Source organism: Neomonachus schauinslandi, chromosome 10, assembly GCF_002201575.2.
Source record: "Neomonachus schauinslandi chromosome 10, ASM220157v2, whole genome shotgun sequence".
Lineage (NCBI taxonomy): Eukaryota > Metazoa > Chordata > Mammalia > Carnivora > Phocidae > Neomonachus > Neomonachus schauinslandi.
The window spans coordinates 48,688,769-48,704,361 of NC_058412.1; the positions used below are offsets into that span (position 1 = coordinate 48,688,769).

Sequence of the window (15,593 nt, forward strand, 5' to 3'; positions counted from 1 at the left end):
AGGCCATCTCCGTTTTGCCCCTGCATATGCAGCTCTAAAAGCTGATGGCCTTTGAACATTATGCAGGTGGCAGGAGGAGACCAGGCCAGGCTCTACTGTTGCTGTTAGGGCTTCAGTGGTGCGTCTACACGTACAGTGGGAGGGCGGGGTTATAGGTAACCTTAAATACCACAATCTGGGCCTGGCTCGGGGTGGGGGGGGGCAGGGGGGAAAAAAGGACCCACTCTGAATTTGAGTGCAAAAAATAAATATAAAATTTATTAAAACACCCACAATATTTTAAAGATACCAGGAGTAATACAGTTCACAAACCCAGTTGTTTGTGTAAATTATAATAAAATACAAATCAAAAAAGGATACATACTTGCAATTTCTAGGCACCCTAAATTAAATTTACTGAAACACTGGGGGAGAAGGGAGGGTAAGGAGGGGTAGCTCAGGAGGCAAACCAATAAAGTGGGAGGAAAAAATATTAACAAAAAGTTAAAAATTATACAAAATAAAATTATCAGCATAAATTTACTGTACTAAGAATATCTACAGTTTAATAATACACATCCTATTGCCTTGAGACATTGCAAAAATCTACCATTCATCCATCAACCCCAGATAAACTTCATTTCAAGTAGCCACAGTTACAAAGTCAAGACGGAATATTCAAGTATGGTTGTTAAGTTCACCTCCATTGGAAGCCAAGTAACCAAACAGGAATTCAAAGAGAGAAGAAATAAAACACATCAAAAAGCTACAGGGGTTCTAGATTAAGTCTAATGCGTTAATATGCCACAGTATGACCTGCCCTTATTTCTTTTATAATTAGAATATGCGAAAAAGAAATGACATCACTCCTGTTTTTCTCCTCCTTTTTCCCCTCGAAACAAAGAAAAAAAAAAGGTACTGGAATCAAGAAAATTTGGATGTTCAAATGAGCCCAATGGTATTTTTTTTTAATTCCCATGTGAATAGTGATGAGTTTTCCCTGAATGACGACGGGTAGTCAAAATGAGAAGAGCGCAAATGACACCGCTACAAAAAGCATCCCTGATATCAGAATAGAAGCGAATGAGGAAGTAGGCCAAATCACTCACTGATCCTTAGGCAGAAAGCAACTTCAGACCTCGCATTTCTGTGCTGCAGTCTCTGCTCAGGGGAGAAGCCTATTGCTTGGCTCTGTGGGAAGGGCCGGGAGCGCCAAGACAGGGTCTCAAGTGGAAACACTCTATGCACGCGTGGGTGTGGGGCTGGATAACCTACGCTGGGATACGCACCTCCAAACATTTTGGTCCAGGGTATGTCGAAGTTGGCCGTGTGCTACAGCAGATGCCTCTGGCTAATAAAGTAGGTTTTGAGGAAGTCATTTCAAATGACAGCAACAATGCCTGAAAAAGCTCAATGAGATGGGCATAGGAGATTCACATTTTATCCGAAAGCAAAACTTACAAAGAAAATAAAGTCAACCACACTCCTTCCTTTAGATGTTCTGCCATGATTAACTGCTGAAGAGTGAAAAATAAAATGACCCCAGAATCTTCAAGGTCAAGTCAGTCATCAGATGGACAACCTGCAGGTATCAGACCCTCACGGAATCTACTTTACTGAAGTTGTCACAATGTCCTGTTTTTGAGGTATTTAAAAAAAATTATTGTGACAGTGGATGACACAAAATGGAGCTTCCTGTTACGTTTCTCAAACATTAACTTTTGCGGACCCAAGAGGAAATGTAGAGTAGCACCAACTAAAAAGGAGCCTCAGTGGCATCAAGCGAGCAAAGCAAGCTCCTTCCTTCAGTTGGAACAGGAGGAGGGACCGGCAGGAGCAACACTGGGGCCAGGGCTGTGAGGAGCAAAGGAACGAGCCTGCTGCCCGCCGCGGCCCTGGCCAGTGCCAGGGGAGGACCGAGGTCCAAGAGGAATGCCTTTGAGACCCTCAGAGGTGCCCACTTGGCACCCTGGGCTGCAGGAGGAAAACGTGAGTCCTTGGCTACAAGAATGCCTGCCACGTTGGAAGGGGCAGGAGTACCAGACTCCCCTTCCTTTCTCATCAGGCCCGAGAGGACAGATGAGTCACCAGAGCACCTGCCAAGCCAGGCCGGCCCACTCCCGTCATGGTTAGGGAGCTAGCTGCCTTCAGAACTTGCCTTTCTGTGTTCGGCTGCCAAGGGAAGAAGAGTAAAACGAAACAGAAAAACTGCTCAGAGCAGGTTTTAGCACGGTAAACAGAGGTCTAAGGAGACAGCACCAAACGGGGGATGGGGGGAAGCCAAGAGAGACTGGAGCCCACCTTGTTTTTGGTTGGTTGTGGTTTCAGAACCTTGATAGCACCTCAGCAGGACAGGATCAGGGACAGTCACATTGAAACACCATAGCACCATTTTATTTAGACTATTTCAATTCATAAAAATGCTTCCCAGTCCATAAAACACACTTCAGTAACAAAAGGAAAGAGATCGGTTGAGGCACGTCAGGGATATCACTTAAATTTTCCACCAGCATCCCCTTGGTTTTGAGATCTGGCGGTGGTTCCACGTCACAAAGTCTGGCTGGATTTCTCTCCGTGAAATCAGGTTACCATCTCCTCCTCCTCAAGCATCCTCACACATCTAGTGCTGTTTGGTACAAAGCACTTGAGCTCTGCTCCTTTCCTGGCTTTAGCACTTTAAAAACCCCTTGCTCTGTAAACTACCGTTTCCAAAAGAGGCTGGCGGAAGGACCAAGACGGGGCAGGGTATGATCTCTTTCCACGCGCACCACGGCCACCCCGGCAAGCGGGCCAGCAGTAACCACGAAGCCGGTGTGTGGGAAACGTAGGCCCTGGCAAAAAAAAAAAAAAAAACCCCAAACAAAACCCGAACGACAACAGAAACAACAAAACCTCAAAATCCATGAAACAACTTTAGTCAAGATTTCTGATGATGGGTTCTTGAGCTAGCACCAGTTATTTTGTGAGAACCTGCCACAAAGCGATTATTTTTAAAAATCTCTTAGCACAGAACTTTGCAAGCACTTCCCTTGCATGCAAAAGGCAGGGGAAACCAAACAAAGGGAGAACCAGACATTCGCACTGCATGTGGATGGCGTCTGTGGACAGGGCACGCTGGGGAGAGGGCTCCAGGACTCCACCGTTTCTCCTTGCTATAATATTACTCTAAAACTTGGTCATGCTGTTAGGTTCTTTAGTTGCAATGGCTTTATTTTTCTTCTCATGATAAAAATGTCTGTTAATCATCTTTAGGACTTAAAAAATGATAGTACCAGTAAAAAATAAAAATTTGATTTTTCTCTTTAAGAAACCTTCAGCAGCAAGGGGGGGCAATAAGGAGCTGTGCATAGTTACTTTTTAAATCTACGTCTAAAGCATGCTAATTTTAATGACTGAGATTTGAGGTAGGTTATACATGTAGTGTGTAAAAATCAGCATGGACTCGAGCATGGCAACAGCACCACCTAATTTCTGAAACACCATTCTGAGGGGAATGGGAGCATCCAATGGAGACTGCCTCTTGACTCACCTCTCAGCAGCCTATATGCGAGTCGAGAAAGTTACAGACCAAAGGCTGTTGGGGCTGCCGGGACAGACATCACATGCTTTGAGCTTGTTATCGGTTTCTCCTTTCATCTAATGGCTTTTGCTACCAAAGGGTGACGAGGGGAAGAGTATATTTAATAGACATCAGGAAGATTCACACATGCCAAGTATCCGAATCACCTGGGTTACACTCGGGACCTTCCAAACCAACAGCCAACCTGGGGTTTTCCCAGGTCATACAGACGGTCACATTCTCCAAATGTTTCGTAAAATATTGTATTTCTTGCTTAAGATCATTTAAAATGAAGTTTTCAAGGCACCCCCGCATCTACCTAAGCACGGAGTCAAATGAGACCTGCATAAAAGTACTGATGCGATAAGCAAAATAGCATTTAAAGGACCCAACTTTTCCTCAAAACTAGAAAATTAGCATGCTTATTAAAGACTCTGCTTCCTTTAGCTTGTCAAACTGAAGGTCAGAGGTTTTCCTATAAATCTGAGTTCTGAATAATTCTAAATCCTGATAAGCTCTTGGGTATTTATTTCAAAAGCAATAATATTTCATTTTTGTCCTGTAAAATAAATGCAACTTTACAGAATATGGTAAAAGTGAAGGATAGACAAAGCACGTTAAATATTGAGCTACTATTTACAATTTCTCCCACAATTACATGTTAAAACATACTTTTTTTTTTTTCAAGTTGCTGTTTAAATCTAGGCAAAAGTGCTTAAAAAAATCTTTCACTATGTACAGTTAAAACCAGACCACATAAATGCTCAGGACATCTTACAGCGACTCTCCGCCAGTGCTCCTGACCGGTTACGGCAGACACCCGGCGGGTCGGTTCTCAGCTCTTACACAAGGCACCTGGAAGCTCAGGAACTTGCCTTTAGCATCGTCATCTGATTGTTAAACTCGTTTTACGAAGACCCACATCTGAATAAAACTGCTCAATAAATATCTGACATGTATCTCAGGGCTTGGTTGTCATTCACTGTGTGGCCATATTCCCCTCTATGTGCCCTGCTGAAGCCTCCCACTCACCACACACATCCACACGGGCAACCTGATGGAAATGTCACTCACACCACAGGAAAAACAAACACGCCAGGAAGTCTGACTTGCTGTCCACGACTGTTGCTTCTACCAGTCAGGCCCAACTGCTCTCCACAATGTTGCAACAATGAAGCACCACATTCTCATTTCGAAGAACTGAACGAATGCACCAGATTTTTAGAATGGGCAAGTTAAAGTGGGGGGAAGGGGAAAGAAGATGATCAACTAGAGAAATGGCACCAATTAGGGAGGGAAATCATAGCTACCTGCTGAAAACGTTGGACTCCTGCATTTTAAGATTGCTGAGTGCGAGCCCGCCCTGACCCGGGATAGCGTGGAGGGGGTGGGCTTGGGTGGTGAGGCCTGCACCATTGTCCAATGTGGAAATCCAGGAAGAGAGATGCGTTAACTGCTGTTACACTGGTGTGCTGAGCTCCCACAGGACGCGACCGCCCCAGGGTCGAGGAAGTCCCAGCACGATACTACAGCACCAGGCTCTGCACAGCGCCGAGCGACGGGGAAACACTGGCTTTTCACAGCTTGGGTTCAACTTCTTGTTTTTAGAGATACAGTAGCCCTTTTTCAATATCAGCATAAGCTTTGGGGCATTTTTTAAAAAATAAACTGCTGCTAAGACAAATTCCTTCAGCCCAGTATTCATTGGTTTGTCAACCTGGTGGAAATGGCTCCTAAGAGCCTCTCAACTCCAGCTCCATCAAGGAGGTGCTGCCTAGGGAACCGTGACATCATGTGACTTGATCGATAACGGACAGAGAGGATTCAGTGTGGAGACTAGCAAGCTTGAAGCTGTCTACTTCCAACCTGGTTTCTGGGGGAAATCTACGCCAGCATCTCTGTTGCCTGGCCTGGGGGTGCACCTGCCTCCCCGGTCCCCGACTCCAAGCCGGTGACTGGAAAAGGGACCCCAGATGTTTTTCTACAGATTCTCCCATCCTACTGGAGGGGACAGAAGCTGTCCTGAGGGCTCCCTCCCCTGAAGGGAAGGCATATCTGTCAGAAGGGATGGACCAGGGTGGCTACAGTCTGCACTTGGCTCATGAGGGGCAGATGGCTGAGAGAACCTTGCCAGCTCCCAAGACGGCCAGGCTCGCTGGGCCCAGCAAGACTGGGCAGGAATGAGCGCTTTTGGCCCTTCCTGCCGCTCCTTTACCATTACTATCGTCGCTTTTTAAAAAATCCAATAAATACACATTTTTAAATGGAATTTAAAACTACTCCTTTGTGAAAGGACACTATAAACTTTCTTTCCATTATTGTGATATACAAGGATAGAGTTTTAAAAACAAGAGGAAATAAAAGCCCCCCAGACAAGGGGGGGGGGGAGAAAAAACCAACCTGGAGATATAAATATTAAGATCACGAAAAAAATCACCCGACAGCCGTAGTTTCTTCTTCAAAGTGCTGGGGAAGTGGGGGGGAGGGGCGGGGCGGGTCAGTTCTGAGGTTTGGACCATAAATACATATATATGCACATCTATATATGTATATATAGATAAAAAGACTTCTGCACCCCCAACCCGCCCCCAGGCGTGAGGGCAAAAGCACCACAGAAGCAGCTCGGGCCGGGCCCGACGCTGAGGTACGCTGGCTCCCTGGCTCCCTGGCACCTAGATCCAGCGGCTGTAGGGGCCAGTGACCTTCGTGTAGGCGTAGGAGGACACGGTGACTGCTGAGTCTGTGGGTACGGCCAGCGCCTGCCGAGTGGGGACGAGCCCCTTCTTCTCCTTATGCTGGGGCTCGGCCACCATGGCACCCCCCCATTTGCGCTTCTTCCCATAGAGCTTGGCCTCCTGCTGGCCCAGGCCCAGCCGGGCGGCCTCTTCCTGTCGCGCCCGGGCCCTCTCCGCCAGTTGCTTCATCTTGGCCTCCCAGAGGGCCAGCCCGTGATTGGGCTGGTTGAGGTTCTTGTGCTGGTAGAAGACCAGCGAGATGCGGGTGGGGTGGCAGCGGTTGGGTTTCTTGAGGGGTGTGGTGGCATGCAGCTCCCGCCGGGCGCACTCGATGAGGATTGAGCCGTGAGCGGGGGCGACGGCCACGCCGCCGATGTTCTCGTCCAGGAAGTTGTGTTCACTGTCAGACCAGAGCTCCTCCTCCTCCTCCGCCCCGCCACTCTTCTCCTTCACCGCCCCCTTGTCGGGGGTGTCTTCGGCAGTCCCCTCCTCCAGGCTGAAGGGATCCCACAGCTTTTCCTCTGACTTCAGGGCCCCGAAGAGCTTCTCGCTGGAGCCCAGGGGCATGCTGAAGGACTGCCAGGCTTTGTCCAGCTGGCTTGCCCCCGGGGTTGGAAGCCGTCCCTCCTCTCCTTTCAGGGGGCTCCACAACTTGTCTTGGAACCCAGGACCGCTTTTCAGGGCAGAGTTGAAATCCCCGGCCCCAATCCCCCACGGCTTCTCCATCAGGCTGGGCCCGGCCAAGGCCGAGGTGTTGTTCCCAAACTTGCAGGGGCTCCACGGTTTGCCTCGAAGCCGCCCTCCAGGCTGGGGGCCTGGCTGCTGCCCCTCGCCAGGGAACAGCCCCCACTGGCCATCCGGGAAGTGGGAAGGGGTCAGGCAGCTGGCCCCATAAGAACTGAGCTTGTCGGGGATGATGGCAGGGCTCTCCCCAGGATGGAACACACCCCAGCTGCCACCCACACTGTTAGTCCTCTTGGGGGACATGCTTGGGCCTCCTGAGTACTGCCCCCACAGGTGATTGGGTCCCCCATTCTGAGAAGCCTCGGGCAAAGGTGTTTTGCCCATCTTACCAGGGTCTCTGGGTATAGACTCAGCCTGGACGAGCGGGTCTAGTGGCTCTTGCTTGATGGATCTGTTGTAGCAGTTGGAGCTCGGTGCAAAGGGAGAGGGGTCCCTGGATGCTGGGTGGATCTGGGGAGCCTTGGGAAGCAGATACTCCTTGGGGCCTGGATAAGCAGGCTGCTGGTGGTGAGGAGTGGGGTGGTGGGTGTCTGTGGGAACAGCCTGGCCAGGCAGCTCGGCAAACTCAGCACCACCGTAGGCCGGGCTCAGGCTGTTGTGCAGAGCGTGGAGGTCTGGCTTCTTCTCAAAACTGCTGCCGCCGCCACCGTGTCCCCAGGTGCCAGGCCCCAGGAACTGTGAGGGGAAGACGGGGCTGCTGGATGGAAAGCCATAGTAGCCGAACGACGGAAGAGCGTACTTGGAGTGGAAGCCGTTGACGGAGGTCAGGCCGGGCTGTGCATAGTAGGAGTGGTAGGAGTACACGCTGTTCATGCTGTAGGGGTCGGACGGCCGGCAGTTGCCCAGCACCGAGTAGCTCTCCACCACCGCGTTGCTGCTGTACTTGAAGGAACTGAAGTGGTTCTGTGGCTCCACTTGGAGGGAGGGCTTCAGGCCTTGCTGGGGCAATCCACCCTTCAGAGCCAGGCCTGGGGAAGACAGGAGGCAAGACCAAGAAGGAGCAGAGAGAACCAGAGACCACAGGGGCCCGGAGCAAGAGGACTGGGCCTGGAACCTCCCTCCTCCCCTAAGGGGTTCTCAGCCCCACGGAAGCCCCGGGAGGAGCCCCCTGCAGCACTCCTCCTCCTCCCTTCCCTGGCGAACTCCACGGGTCCTCACTGGCTCAGGCGACGTGAGAGCGGCCCACGCGCCCCTGCAGACCACGCGCCTGAGGCCCTGGCACGCTGTGCGGATGCTCAGGCAAGCTGGAGGAGAAGCCCAGCTCCTCTGTGGGAAGAGGGGGCCCCCCCCAGCTCTGGTGTCCTAGGCTGCCGCGGATACTGCGCTGACTGAAAGCTCAGATACTGTGGGGTTCAGAGGGCTGAGAGAGGCCCCAGGACTCTGGTCTGGAGTTCCATCTCGAGGCAGGAAGAGGGGCAGGGAGGGAGCTGTCCAGGGCCACACCCCCACCCCGACGGTGCCACCTCTGGCGGGCACCCTCTCCCCACACACCTGGGTCGGTGGTGACACCGGCCAGCTCGAGAGCTTCCTGTTTGATCTTCTCGGGAGTGCTCAGCTTCTCCTTCTGAATCTTCTTCTTCTCCGCCGCCGCCTTTCTGGCTTCCAGCTGCCGCTGACGGCACGACTTGGCAGGCTCAGGCAGGCGCCGGACCTCGCGGGGGAAGGCGGTGAGCACCTGGATGGCCCCGCTGCCCACCTTGGCGTTCTGGTTCTCCTCACTGCCAAACTCGTCCGTGTTGGCCATCTTGTACAGGGGGAGCACGTGCAGCTGCTCGTCCTCGGGAATCTTGCCCACGCAGCGATTGTCTTCCTTGGTCAGGGTGCAGACCTGCCCCAAGCAGACAGAGGGAGGGTGCATGGGGTTGGGGGCGCCGAGCGCTGGGGGCAAGGGGCTGAACATCCGCAGACAAGACCTCTCCCCCCTTCCGCACACAGTCCCAACACCAGCCAGCCACTCTTTCTAGAGTGTCTAAAAGCACGTTCCCCCTGGTTCACAGAGTAACAGTATCATCAGCATTTAGAATCTGCTCTATAGCTTTCAAAGGACATCCATTCACTTTGTCCCGTGCGACCCTCAGGGAGCTGGGAGGGGGCCTGGTCGGGACTGGCAGCCATGCTCTGCCCTCCAGCGGGGCATTCTTGTCATTACGCCTCATCACCTCCCGGAGCCTCAGACCCCACACCCTTATCCTCTGCGCCCTGAACACGCAGCCTCCTTGTGCTCTTAAAATACCTTGTATTAAAAACTACATGTGCTGCTTATAGAAAATTTAGGCCAGCACAAAGGAAATAATTATCTCCATAATCCCACCATCTAGAAATAATCACTATAAACATGTTGATCATATTTGCATACACACATACCCAAACTCGCTTTTTGATAATGAAACAGGATCGCATTATGCATGTAACTTTATAATAACTTCTTTTTAAACAGTATGAGTATTTTCTTATGCATTATTCTCCCCCAATGTGATTTAAAAACTTGCATCATATTATTCTACTGTATCAATGTATTCTTTTAAACCGTCATCACCATAAAACTTGTTTCCAATTTTTTCCTATCATAAACAATACTTTTATACTTTCAGCTAGATTTTCTAAGATACATAATTCCTTGGAAGAAACTCTGTGAAGTAAAGGGCTACATGTTGCCAAACTGCCCTCCAAAATGATTCTCCTCAGTGTTTCACTCATACTGACAGAAGGGGAGTTTCCATTTTCCTACACTTTTGCTTGTAATTTTGCCATTCACTTCTGAAAAACATTTTGCTCATTATCGAAATGTATCTCACTGTTGGTCTGCAATTCTCTGATTACTAATGAGGTTTGATTTTTTTTTTTTTCCCTCTCAAGTTTACTCTTTACTCTTGTGTTGACTATATTTTATTTTCTGTGCTCTTGATGTTTTGGCATTTGGGACCTTGACCCTGGAGGGGCTGTCCTTCCCCAAAGACTAGCTAATGCCTAGAGATAGCAAATGACCTCCTTTGGGTGCACGCTGATATACAAACCAACCAATTAAGAGCCCACACAGCCAACTCTCTCTTTTACCAAACTCCTGCATACTGAGCCAATATTCCCACTGCCCTATATCACCCAGGGCCAGGGAAGACAACTGCGGACCACCCCTATGGCCCAGAGCCCCCAGAAACTATCCAAACCCTCCAATCCTCAGCTTACTCCGCTTTCTACTTTGCCTTGCCCACTCCTTTCCACAGAATCTCCAATAAAGGCTCTGGGCCACACTCTCCCCTCTCCCCACTGCCTCCTGACCAATCCCGGTGCTTCCGCGTGGCCCAGCATGTGCTCCTGAAGGCTGGGGACAAACTTCTGTCCTCTTGACACTCATGTCTATGTCTGTCTTATCAGACTTGAGTAAAACAAAGCCTGGGTATATTTTAATACCACTCTCTGTCTCCCTTTTTTTGTGACTTTTATGCCTTTTGCCCATTTTTATATTGGATTATCCATTTTAATCATTCATATAAAATAATCTTTGTGAAGATTATTCCCTTTGTCACTTGTTATAAATACTGTTTTCCAGTTTGGACTGGACTTTGTTTTGATCGTAGCGTTTTATTATTGAACAGAAACGGCTCATTTTTATTAAGTCAGCTGTATTCATCTTCCCCTCTATAGCTTCTCCTTTGGTGTCATGCTCTCCCAAGTATGTTTCTTCCCAGCGTATGTGTGGCTCTTCAGACTTAATCTGCTCTGACCAGACCCCCACATACCTTCTAGGTTGGACTGACCACAGCCCTGCTTCCAATCATTCCCTAAAACCCAATGTGATAAATAAAACAGCAAAGAATGAGAAATGACAGAAGTGGTGCTTCTCTCCCTAACACAGATAACTTACCAACGTCAACAGATGTGGTTATCCTTTTTTTTTTTTTAAGGACATAAAGGATAGTCACAAAGATAAAATTTAAATGGGTAAGAAATATAGAAAAAGATGTTCAACCTCTCTCATAATAAAAGAAACACAAATTGCAATGAGATCGTTATGTTTGCCACTCAGGCAGGCGAAGACTCAAGAAATTAAGAACGCCCTATGTTGCAAGTAAGCAGCACTCTAAGCCTCTAAATGTCCTTACCCTGGGATCTCAAGGAGATTATTCCACCACTGCACCGAGATGTGATAAGGCTGGACCCTCCCTCTGGTTTCTGGAGGGGGAGGCTGGACACACTCACTGTCCATACAGAGGGGGACAGTCAAACGACGGCAGAGGCATCCATGCAGCCTGACCACATGCTCAAGTAAGCCTACATCCGGGGACACAGAAGCTGTCCATCATGTAGTCTTGAGAAAGGCAGGGCACGGAGAAGCACATACACATAATGTGATCACGTTTGTGTAAAACATATATAGCTGTACACACGCACACATACAATCAGGTGCCTGAAAGGATAGTCATCCCAATGCTAACACTGGTTATGTCTATGAGATTTCACGCAATTTTTACTTTATACTTTCTTATATTCTTTACTATTTTTTTTTAATTTTTATTTATTTTTTTAAAGATTTTATTTATTTATTTGAGACAGAGAGAATGAGAGACAGAGAGCATGAGAGGGAGGAGGGTCAGAGGGAGAAGCAGACTCCCCACCGAGCAGGGAGCCCGATGCGGGACTCGGTCCCGGGACTCCAGGATCATGACCTGAGCCGAAGGCAGTCGCTTAACCGACTGAGCCACCCAGGCGCCCATTCTTTACTTTTTTAAATAGCTTTTTAATTAGAAAAAATACTGTTCATTTTGAAAAAAGTTTGCTTTTTTTCACTCCAAACTCTACAAGCTCTGGAACTGGAATAACCTCACTGTGCTCCTACCTCCTGCTGTCTCCTCCTCCTCCCCTGACCCTCTCCTACATCCTGGAGTTCCCTCCCTTTCTGTTTCAGCTAGAAACCCTCACAGTGCAGTGTGGACAGGCGCCTGCCCCATCTTGCTTCGAGCCTTGGACATAAGGAAGGAGGACAAGGCAGAGAAATAAAATCTCAGAGCTGGGCCATCAATCCCTGTGTCAGACCCAAGCTACACCCAGACTCTGGGAGCCCCCTTTCAAATGAATCGCCAGGGCCTCTGCCTCTTCCATAGTTCCTCGGGGAGCCCTGCCTGCCCAGGACCCAGTTAAAAAGCAAAGAAGAGAGCTGGCATCATCCCTTCGAGGGGGGTCCCCACTCAAGGCCAAACCATCCCTCTTCTCCAACTGTACTCATTCCTCCGGTGACTGCATCCGGCCTTGTGGCTGTAACTGGGAGCCAAAGGCTCTCCAGATACCCACCTCCCCTGCCTGCTCTGCGTGTCCGCCTGGACATCTAGCAGGCCTCTCAAACAGTTTCCCCCCAAACTGGCCTTCTCTGCTAGTCTACAGCTCAGCACATCACCCCAACACTTGCCCTGGTGCTCAAGCAAAACAACTTGGGTGGTTCTCTTGTCCTTCCCTCTCCTATCCTGTATCTGTCCATCAGTAACCCCCCTTGGCTATACCTTCAAAATCACCCCAAGTCATCCAATTACCTCCCTCCCCACCCTCCCTCCTGCCCCAGCCCCATCATCTCTAGCCTGGACACTGTCCCAGCCTTCCAACTGGCCTCCTCCTCCAGTTCTCTCCCATCCACCCCCTCCCCCCACCTCCACATACTTATTCTCCATCTGCAGGAGAGCAAGAGCATGCTTCTGACTTCATAAATGAGATCCTACTACTCTCGGCTGAAGAGCCCTCCAGGGCTTCCCATCACACTTGGAGCACAGCCCACAGCCTCGCCTGCCTTCTAGGCTGTGGGCCTGTGACCTGATCCCTGCCTGCCTCCGAGCCTTTGCCTGTGCTGGTCCTTCTGCCTGGAGCGCTCCACCCCCAGACATTCAATCCTTTACTCTCTCGCTTCATTCATGTCTCAGCTCAACTGCCCCTTCTCAGAAAGGCCTCTCTGCCCGCGGCGTTTCAAACAGCATCTGCTCTCACTTTCCCCCTTCCCCGACTCCATTTCCATCGCTACCAGATATGAACTGTGACTCCATTTCCATCGCTACCAGATATGAATTGTATCACATACTTGGACAGGACTTGGTCCATTTTATTCCCCAAGATCTAGACCAGCACCTGGGGCAAAATAAACATTTGCTCAATGGGTGAATCAAGAGATTGTTTGGATTTAAATCCAAGTGTTCACGGAGACCTGGAACCGTCTTTAGGTAACTGAGGGCCTCCAGGTGTCCAAGAGACTGCACTCTGCAGCATCCACCTGAGACACAGAGACAAGGCTGACCTGGCCCAAGCATTCTGGTCCATGCATTTCTCAGAGAAGTGAGCAGGAGCAGTCTGGCAGAGCACCTCCCAGAGATCTGAGACTCTTGTCTCCAGGTCCCTCCCTACTCTGAGCCCACCTGTCTGCACAAACCAGTCCCCCTCCCAGGATCATCCCACAGGGAGCACTGTGACAGGCCCAGGGTTCCTTACCACGGTGCACCCGTTGTAGAGGTTATGCTGGTCCTTGTGGGCGTGGGCACAGAAGTCCATGCAGGCCGTGACCCCCGAGAAGGGCCGCCCTTCCTTCAGCCCCAGGCGGCAGTCAATCGCTATTTCCTCATTGGTCACCTGTGTGGATGGCCAAGGACAACTGCTTGTGTGACCTGAGGTCAGTGGCCTGGATTCTGCACTGGGGAGGTTAAGGACCACGGCTGCCTTGTGCATGGGCTGCAGAAGGTAGGCTTTCTGGCTGAAGCCTCTGTAGGAATGACTTCCTTCTGGGTTATCTCAAGTCCCTCTCACCTCATCTGGAAGATGCAGGGGTGACAGGACAGAGAAACTCGAGCCTCCCCCGGAGAAGCCAGACCAGAGGAGGTGGGAGATTACTAGCAGGGAGAGGCATGAAAGCAAGGGATAGAGGACAGATAGTCTGGGAAGCAGTTAGCTCAGTGTAAAGAAAGTATCTTATTCAAGACCTACATCATTACTCTCTCTCTCTAGCTGAGCTTTTCCCATATGGAGCACAATGGGAGGAGCTCAGTCTCCCACTTCCTGACTTCAGGGAGCACGGGCAGAGATGTGGATGACATGTGGGCAGAGAAAGGCCCAAGACCCCTTACCTGGTTCTGATAGGCCTGGGGGGCCAGCCTCTTGTACAGGGGAGCGACTTCGGTGGCCAGGTCCTGGAAACTCTTCCGGAGCACTTCTTCCTGCGGAGAGAAGAGCAGTCACATGTACCCAGAGCATCCCCACCTGGCAGACTCTATACTCTGGAAGTTAACCTCCATCCTAGAACCACTGCGGGCTGCTGGGAAGGTAGGAAGTAAGGTGCCATCAGGTGTCTTTACAGAGTTCCCTCTGGGAGGGGCATGGTGCCATGTGCGTTTTAAAGTTGGAGACATGGAAGCTCGGGAAAAGTCTCAGCCTGAAGGCCCAGCCACCTGGACTGCTCAGCTACTGCTCTTCCAGGCTCTAGCTCAGTGCCGCTCACAACCCATACCACAGGTTGTTGGTTTTGAGTGCTCAGCATCCTAGGGCAGAAGGGTGGTGTGGCAGGCATGTGAAAACAGGAGCAACACGTGTGGCTTTTTCTTCCGGTGTTAGGAAGATGGAGAGGAAAGGGGTGGTGAAGGTCTTGTGCTGGGAACTCCCCAGACCCGCACCATCGTATGTGGTAGTCACGAGCCATGTGCTGCTATTGAAATGTATATGAATTTTAATTAAGATGAATTCAGTCCCCCTGTTTTCCTAGTGACGTTTCAAATGCTCGGTGGTTCCGTGTGGCTCCTGTGCTGTGTTTTTACAGAGAACACCTGCCTGCTCACAGAAGGCCCGCTGGCCAGTGCCGCACCACTCAGAGCAGCTCCCCAGCGACATCTGGTCAGGGTTTCAGGTAGCCACAGCCTGGCCCTCAGCGGTGGCAAGTAGAGCTGGCAGGGGTGGGGCCGGGGGCCTCCTAGAAGGCCTTGAGCACAGACATGAAGAGTTTACACAGAAAAAAAGAGGAAGACGATGGAAGAGAAAAAGAACCAAGCTTATAGAAGTGGAAATGTTAGATGGCGGCCAATGGCTCAGCTGTCCGTCCAGTCGGGCAGCCACCCCCAATCTCTGGCTGCAGTCCAAAGGCTGCCACCGACACAGTGGGCCCAAGGCCAGCACAGCACAGGGGTGAGGCTCGTGAGCTCTGGGGGAACCCAGGCCTGACTTCACCATTACTGCCATATGGCCTTGGGCAAGCCACTTGCCTCCTCCGTAAAGTGAGTAGCAGTAATGCCCAGAGCCTGGGGTATCATGAGCCTGGCTGAGAAGCACACCTGTGAGGCGCTGGCCCGAGTGCTCAGCCCTACGTAAGTTCATGGAATAGGGTGAGTAAGTGAGAGAAACTAAAGCAGTGCATTTTCACTCTTCCTGGGGTCCTGGGGCTCCTCTCTTATTGAAATAGCTGCATTCGCTGCTTCCAGGGGAGGGCAGATGCCACCATAAATAAAAGTCCAGTGTCAAATCACACTATTAGACTAGCTTGTGCAATAGTCTAAAACCCAGGCTTTGGGGGTGCCTGGGTGGCTCAGTCAGGCGTCTGACTCTTGATTTTAGCTTGGGTCGTG

The 15,593-nt window shown here is 50.4% G+C and overlaps 1 protein-coding gene across 4 annotated transcripts in view; it reads right to left on the minus strand.

The window, feature by feature from the left end:
• Nucleotides 1-242: 242 nt before the first annotated feature.
• Nucleotides 243-15,593, minus strand: part of TET3 (tet methylcytosine dioxygenase 3) — a 96,999-nt gene continuing 81,648 nt past the window's right edge. For all 4 annotated transcript variants that reach the window (XM_021699247.2, XM_021699249.2, XM_021699248.2 and 1 more), the window contains 4 exons: nt 14,109-14,198; nt 13,480-13,617; nt 8,509-8,845; nt 243-7,985 (listed from right to left, as the gene is read on the minus strand). In XM_021699247.2, coding sequence (XP_021554922.1) covers nt 6,211-7,985; nt 8,509-8,845; nt 13,480-13,617; nt 14,109-14,198 — 2,340 coding nt within the window. In that variant the 3' untranslated portion in view covers nt 243-6,210. The remainder of the gene's footprint in view (nt 7,986-8,508; nt 8,846-13,479; nt 13,618-14,108; nt 14,199-15,593) is intronic.